The 7,732-nt window shown below is 46.3% G+C and overlaps 1 protein-coding gene across 1 annotated transcript; it reads right to left on the minus strand.

Moving 5' to 3' along the window:
• Positions 1-4,046: 4,046 nt before the first annotated feature.
• LOC121971245 (long-chain-alcohol oxidase FAO2-like) lies at positions 4,047-6,832 on the minus strand. Its single transcript, XM_042522408.1, has 4 exons — positions 6,417-6,832; positions 6,057-6,329; positions 4,573-5,952; positions 4,047-4,487 (listed from the first exon to the last, which is right to left on the minus strand). Exons 1-4 carry the CDS (start codon positions 6,687-6,689, stop codon positions 4,140-4,142), a joined length of 2,274 nt encoding a protein of 757 aa, XP_042378342.1. The 5' UTR covers positions 6,690-6,832; the 3' UTR covers positions 4,047-4,139.
• Positions 6,833-7,732: the final 900 nt, after the last annotated feature.

The following is a 7,732-nucleotide window of genomic DNA, read 5'->3' on the forward strand; positions in this document are numbered from 1 at the left end:
TATGCTGGTGCGCCACCAGTGAAGATCGCTCGACCCCGAACGGGGGAGATAAGAGATCTGATATGCTGGTGCACGACCAGTGAAAACCACTCGACCCTGAATAGGGGAGATAAGAGAATCCGCTAAGCTGGTCCAAGACCAGTGAAAATCACTTGACCCCCGAACGGGGAAGATACGAGATCTGATATGCTGGTGCACGACCAATGAAGATCGCTCGACCCTGAATGAGGGAGATAAGAGAATCCTCTAAGCTGGCCATAGACCAGTGAAGACCATTCGACCCCGAACAAGGGAGATAAGAGAATCCGCTAAGCTGGCCAGAGACCAGTGAAAATCACTCGACCCTGGACGGGGGAGATACGGGTTTAAGGTCGCCGCTCGACCGTCGGTGGATACAAGGGTTTATAGTCGTCGCTCGACTTCTAGAGTTTATAGTCGTCGTTCGACTTCTAAGGTTTATAGTCGTCGCTCGACTTTTAGAGTCCATGACTCTAATATAACTCAAAACCGGCCGATCGGCACAAGAGTCTCTGAGTCAAGGGTTTATAGTCGCCGCTCGACTTCTAAGGTTTATAGTCGTCGCTCGACTTCTAGAGCCCATGTCTCTAATATAACTCAAACCCGCCCGATCGACACGGGAGTCTTTGACTTAAGGGTTTATAGTCGCCGCTCGACTTCTAGAGTTTATAGTCGTCGCTCGACTTCTAGAGCCCGTGGCTCTAATATAACTCAAACCCGGTCGATCGACGTAGGAGTCTCTGACTCAAGGGTTTATAGTCGCCGCACAACTTCTAGGGTTTATAGTCGCCACTCGACTTCTAGAGCCCGTCGCTCTAATATAACTCAAACCCGGTCGATCACCGCGGGAGTCTCCGACATTAAGCCCGTTGCTCTAATATGATATAAACTCGGCCGATCGGTACGAGAGTCTTCGACATTGAGTCTGTGACTCTAATATGATATAAACCCAGCCGATCGACACAGAAGTCTTTGACATTGAGCCCGTGGCTCTAATATGATATAAACCCGGCCAATCGGCACAGGAGTCTCCGATTTTGAGCCTGTGGCTCTAATATGATATAAGCCCAGGCGATCGACACGGGAGTCTTCGATCAGGAAACAATGACATCTCCTATGACCGAAAGGGAAAATATAACAAAAAAATTGACCTACCGACCAGCAGAGGATCTGACTCAGTTCCTCGACTCCCGAATACCCGTGGAGTGAGGAGAATATGATATGTTCGTTGGAACCCACCGAGGTCATGATGGCAGAATTTTTCGGCGTCGTCCATCTTTACGTTCCATATCAGGTGTAGTTCCCACAAACGATGCCAATATGATCCTGTCGAGAATCTGAGAAGACGGAACTACCGGAATGACGTGTCTGGAATGTTGATCGCATCTCCATGACTTGGATGGTAAGTTGTCTTCTGTGTTGACCAAACCGTCAGAAGTCCTCTGGTCAATAATACCTGCAGCCAGCAACCGGGTTGCCCCGGTCCCTGGTACCTCGATACTTGAGGTGGGTCTCATGAATATATAAACAACTGAATAATAGTAGAACAACTAAATAAATACAGAATTAATACAGTTATAGGGGATAGGTGGTCGACTTGAAGGGGAGTTGGATAGCTAGGTCACCCCCAACTTTCGATTCTTTTCTACAAGGTTAGTTTACGCAAGCGGAAATACAAAAATTAAAGCAATAAAGATAAGCAAGAATACAAACGCTAACACAATTCCTTTACGTGGTTCGGAGATTGCTTGCTCCAACTCCTCGGCGTGTCCTTGAGGTGGATAAACCCTTGATCCTTCGGTGGATCAATCTCTAGAAATCTCCGGCTAGAGCTTACTCCTTCTCGGTGGAGCACAACCTCTCACAAAGGCTCTCTTCCTCATACAAGATAAACTTAGGTTTAGGAGGAAGAGAGTATAGCTTAGAACCTTTAGACAATGACAAGGAGTGATTCAACAATAATCAATTACCTCCTTCAAGCCCCAAAGCTTCCTATAAATAAGAGGAGAGAGTTGATCATCATATCAACTCATCTCGGCACCAGTCGGTTGGCAAAACCATCAGTCGACTGATGCTATCGTTGGAGGTAGCCAATGGCTACTTTGCAGCACCAACAGTTTGTCAACGGTCATTTACCAGTCGACTGTTAAAACTAGCAGTTGACTGGTAGTTGTTGGCTGAGCGAATAGAATGTTTTTGTTCTCAGCCAATCGGTTGTGCAGTCAACTGCTAAGACTGCACATGCACACACTTATCCTCTCCGGAGTCGTCCTTGAAGTCCTCTTCCTCGGCCTTCACCCCTCAGATGCACCCGAGCCCGCGGCTCCTCTCCGTGCCATCCTTTACGTTGCCTTGAAGTCTGCTTCCCTCGGCTCCACTCCGTTGCTCCTCGTCCGGCGGTCCCTCAGATGTCTTCCACACTATCTTTCACCGACTCAAGGATCCGAGCCCTAGGATGAGCTTTCCAAGCTTAGCCGCACCAAGCTTCTCATGTGTGTTTCACCAATTCCTGCAAGACTCAAACACATATCAAAGTCTAACATAAACTCTTTAACACACACATCAAAACCATGTCGTACCGATCAAGCATAGGTCGATTGCACCAACAACTGAATAATAGTAGAACAACTAAATAAATACAGAATTAGTACAGTTTGACATACCCTCGCCCCAGGGGGAGGGGCCCTCAGATGGATCGATGAGTTAGTCGTGATGCTGATCGAGTCATCGCGACTCTAAAGAGTAGATAAATGTCCACCATATGAGTAGCTAGATCCGACGGCTCGTAGCTGGACGTGATATGGATCCGTAGGACGGCGTGCTGTCTGAATACAACAACGGCTCACAGGCCAGAATAGCGACACGAAGGTCGGAATACAACAGTGGCTCGTAGGCTGAAATACAATAGCGACACGAAGGCCGAAATAAGGGTGGAGTCAGTGTGTGAACTGTCGACTCGTGGATGCTCGACACGTGGAGGTTGTCGGCGAGGGGGCTGCGGCACAGGGCGCTTGCTAGTGAAAGGATTGCAGCGCGTGGCAGCGGGCGGTGGCTGCCAGCGGAAGATGTGGTGGCGTGCAATGGCTGCCGGCTCTTGCAGTGACGCTGGGCAAGGAGAGGACTATGCAGTGGCTGGGCAAAAAAGGACGTGCCAGCGGCGGTGGCCGCCGGAGGCAGCTGTGGTAGTCGATGGAGGCAATGACAGCGGTGGTCGCTGGAGGCGACGACGATGAGTCTCAGCCGATGGCACCGACCTGGATCGAAGAGGAGGAGAAGGGAGAGAAATGCATAGGCGGTCTCGCTAGCCGAAGATGGTCAACACCGAAGATGAGGAGGAGAGGCGACGTCGAGGGCAAGGTCGACGGTGAGCCAAGAAAAGGTGACGGCTCAAGACGCAACCCCCTGTGTTTGGCGGCGGTTCTCAACCAAAAAACCCGAAGCTCCCCTTGTCTACAATGCCTTCTCCTCACTTAAAGTCCTAACCAACCGAATGATAAAAATGCCCCTCTCCATCTCTATAATTTGTCTTATGCCCTATGATACATCCGCATTATTATGAAAATATGTTCCATTTTAACGTTTAATAAAAAAACATAATGCTGTAAAACGAGATAATTATCCTTCACATTATTATCTCACATGTATCTCTACCTAAATTCTAGATCAATGAGACACCTTATAATAATTATAAAATCATAATTATTATAATTATAAAATTATAATTACTATAATAATAATTATTATAATTTATAGTTATAACAACTATAATTTCATATATGATATAATATAAAAAATAATTTTAATAAAGAAGATTAAAATTTTTTAAAATCTTCCGAAAATACTTTAAATGATATTTATTTGTCTAAAACTGGACCAATATACATTACACTCAATAACAAATACATATTATTAAATAAGTTTCTATTTGAGATATTGTGTGTTCCATTGTTAAATTCAAAATAAAATTTATGATTTGTTTGTTTCTAGTATTAAAACGAAGAAAATAAATCATAGATAACTACTAACTATTACTATTATGAAGACTTATTTTTGCCATTCTAGTCGTTAGGTACAATGTTCTTATATTTTACAATCATTATTTCAATTGTTATTTCAACTTCTCAATCATTCAACTTCAACTTGTCAACAATCTTCTTGGAGATGCAGTAAGCAACGGATTGGATAGTGATCATCGGATTCACCCCGATAGCCGTCGGAATCACACTCCCGTCGCACACAAACAGCCTCTCCGCCTCCCAACTCTCCCCCTCCTCGTCCACCGCTCCTTCCTCCTTCCTCGCCCCCATTTTGCAACTCCCCATCTGGTGCGCCGAGCACAACATGCTCCACACCTCCTCCCTCGAAGTCGGCCCGCCGGCGACGCTCACCGTGTCCAAGAACTCCTCCAACTCGTCTTCCTTCATCCCCTTGCACTTCACCCTTTGCCCGTCGCTTCTATGCGTCCCGACCTGTCAAAGGGAATTGTTTTTTTTTTTTTTCAGTGTTTGTGTTTGATCAAAATTTGGTATTTTGATCGACTACGTAGCTGATTACCTCGACGGCGCCGGCGGCGACCAAGATTCTAAGCGCCGTCCTTAAGCCTGCTTTTAGATTCTCCTTGTCTAGCTCGTTCAGTTCGTACGTGATTTTCTTCTCCGCTTGGACTTCTCCCGAGCCGCGATCTCGGACGAGGGCGAAGATGTGCGCGGTTCGACTATAGCGCAGCATGGTCTGTTTCATGTCTTGGCCCGACACCCATGGGAGCAAGGTGGCGAACGACGCAGGTCCCAACGCCGGCGTCTCTACGATTAATCCTGGCTTCACTTTGTGCAGCGACGTGATGATCCCTCCTTCGTAGATCTTTCCTTTTAGGTCGGATACGGATTCCGGAAAGTAGCCCCACGCGAGCGCCGATGGGTGGAGGTGGAGGTTCTTGCCGATGTGCCGGTTTTTGAGACCGCTCGCCGCCATTAATGGCGGCGTGAAGAGCGCCCCACACGCTGAGATCGTCGCTTTCGCTTTGAATATGAGCTTCTTGGTGATGGCGCGGTTCAAGCTCGCCGCGATCAATCCCACACATCTCTTATTCTTGTTGTTCTTGTTTTTGTTCTTTTCGAGGATGAATCTCTTGGCTTTGCAGGCGGAGACGACGACGGCGCCATGGTTGACGGCGTCCACCAGCCACGTCGTGTCGGTGCCGCGCTTCTCGCCGGCCCTGCAACCGTAACAGCAGCTGCCGCAGAAGTGATCACTGGACGAGTTCCTCGCCGCAGAAATGACTTCGAGACCGAGATTTCCACACCCTTTTCGGAGGACTTGATTCTGGAACCCCTCACGAAGGCAACCCTCCGTGACGCCGAGCCTCTCGCAGACGGCGTCCACGGCGGACTCATACTCTGCGCTCGCGAACAGAGGAAGGCGATGGTACTCCGCCCACTCCCTGAGAACCTCAGCCGGCGTCCGGATGCAGGCGGACCAGTTCACCGCCGTGCCGCCTCCCACCGTCGCCCCGGCCAGAATCATCATGTTCCCGTCGACGGAGGTCAGCATTCCGCCGGATTCATACAACTGCGCCATGGATGGGCCTTCAAGGCCGGTGTAATCTTTTGCCGTGTAGTACTCACCTTTCTCTATCACCACAACCTTGTGGCCAGCGACGGCGAGGACGGCGGCCGCGACGCCGCCGCCGCAGCCAGAGCCCACGATGACCGCGTCGCACTCAACGGTGAAGTCGTGGGGGGATTCAGTGACTGCTAAACCCTTTTCGATCAGAGATCGAAGGAGAGAGGAGTCTGTTTCTTGCATCGTCTCTATGATTCCTTTCTCTAGCGGCCTCTCTGTCTCAGATTCTACTGATGATTTCTCAGAAGAGACATCGAAATTGCTGTTGTATCCAATTGCATTCCACGTTGGGTTCTTCAAATCTTCATCGGTCTGCAAATTAATAACGAAAAGCTGACCATAATTCACAACTATTTAATTATCAAAAAGGCTCCTTTAATACGAAAGGAAAAGATGCTTGAGGAATGAGTTAGAACCAGAGAGTAGAAGGTGTAGTGGCTGAAGGACTTGATGAGTATGAAGACGATTCTAAGAAGTGTGAAATACTTCTGCTTGTTCCAGCTCTTCAAGACTTGTTCTCTATCTTCCAAAGGCATTTCTGAGAACTTTCTGATGAAGGGGAAGCTCGAACACAGACACAGACTTCCACAGAGGACTAGGGTTCCGAGTCTTGTAGCGAGGAGCCAGAGAACCAGTTTAACCAGCACACCGGCCGCCACTTGGCCTCTCTTCACCAGCAGCTCCGCAACCTGCGGCTCAAGTATATTGATCTTCTTCTTCGACCAACAATGGTATCAAATATGATGAAGAGGAAGAAGAGATTAAGAATTAAGGACCTCGTCTGGAACAGGGGCGTCGGAGCCGGAGGCACGGAAGAAGACATCGATTGACTTCCGACGGATTTTCTCCTCGTCGACCACCCTCCCGCCGGCGATGGCGTGGTCGGCGGCCTTCTCCGGTTCCAAGGGAGGGATAAAGGCCTCACACATCGCCGACAGAACCTCCACCTGCGGCGCCGAGAAGTCGTGGCCGTAGCCTCCTTTCTGATGCCCTCCCCTCAACGTCGATTTGCTGCCGGCGGCGCCGCCTGCTTCCCTCTTCTTCTCCATTATCGCGACCGAATCAAAGACTCTTATGAATTCGCTTCTCGATCACGGGCGGTCTCGTTGCTGGCTATATATAGAAAGGTGAACTGGCTGGCGATCAATGCAGAGACGTGTACGTATCGGATCTTTTCTTTAATTTATACAATACGATTCAGAAATTTGTGTTTCACCCTCAGTGTTCACCTGCTTTTTACAGATATGACTCAAATTTCTGAGTGTGGCTGAATGTTCATTCGATTTGGTAAGGTAAATACATTTAATATATATAATTAATTAAATATGTTACGGTAAGAAATTTATATGAAACAAAACAACTTATCGTGTTTGGAGAAGAAATCAAAAGAGAATGTATCATCAGAACGATCACAAATGAACAAACAAATTTTCATCGTTCATGAATCAAATCCCTCTCAAACTCCTGGTTCTAATTACCTTGGACGCATATATCAGAGGAAAATGGGATGATGAATGGACTGGAACATGAATGGGAAGGGACGCTTTTCTTCTTCTTAATGTGTGGAGTTACTATGTATGCCCAACAAAATGAAATAAATAATTTTGAAAATATATGTATTCATTGGTAATGTTCATAAATTATGTTTATTAATAAATTTTTTTATCAATTTACTAAATAAATAAATAAATCTTCCAAATGAATAAATAAATTTATATTATAAAACTCAATAATCAACTAAACAATTTTAAAATATAAAAATTTTAAACAATCTTAAATTAAAAGTTTGATAACACCTAAAGGATCAAGCTCAAGATAAGATTGAACTAAACTAAAGCTCATAAAAAAAAAAAAGTTAGGTTTGAATAGTCATGATAACGATTTGGTTCCTTTTTGACTGACTTGATTTGATTTCTTATTAAACAAATTTGAATACCTTAAAATTTTACTCGACTTGGCTAATTAGGACTTTGAATACCATAAAACTTTGCTAGACTTGGCTCATTCGCACAAAGGTTCTTGTGTTTGAGCTTATTTCAAAGAGACCTCAATCTTGTATTTGATAGTTGATAAGGGATAGATCATTTATAAT

This window comes from Zingiber officinale, chromosome 4A (genome assembly GCF_018446385.1).
Source record: "Zingiber officinale cultivar Zhangliang chromosome 4A, Zo_v1.1, whole genome shotgun sequence".
In the NCBI taxonomy this organism is placed as follows: Eukaryota; Viridiplantae; Streptophyta; class Magnoliopsida; order Zingiberales; family Zingiberaceae; genus Zingiber; species Zingiber officinale.

What these genes read in the sequence shown, in the direction of transcription:
- LOC121971245 (XM_042522408.1), bottom strand. Translation starts at nt 6,689, where the DNA reads ATGGAGAAGAAGAGGGAAGCAGGCGGCGCCGCCGGCAGCAAATCGACG. An exon ending in ACGCCCCTGTTCCAGACGAG is followed by an intron (nt 6,330 to 6,416) that starts GTCCTTAATTCT and finishes CTTGAGCCGCAG; the next exon opens with GTTGCGGAGCTGCTGGTGAA. An exon ending in TCGCCGCCGGCGCCGTCGAG is followed by an intron (nt 4,488 to 4,572) that starts GTAATCAGCTAC and finishes TCCCTTTGACAG; the next exon opens with GTCGGGACGCATAGAAGCGA.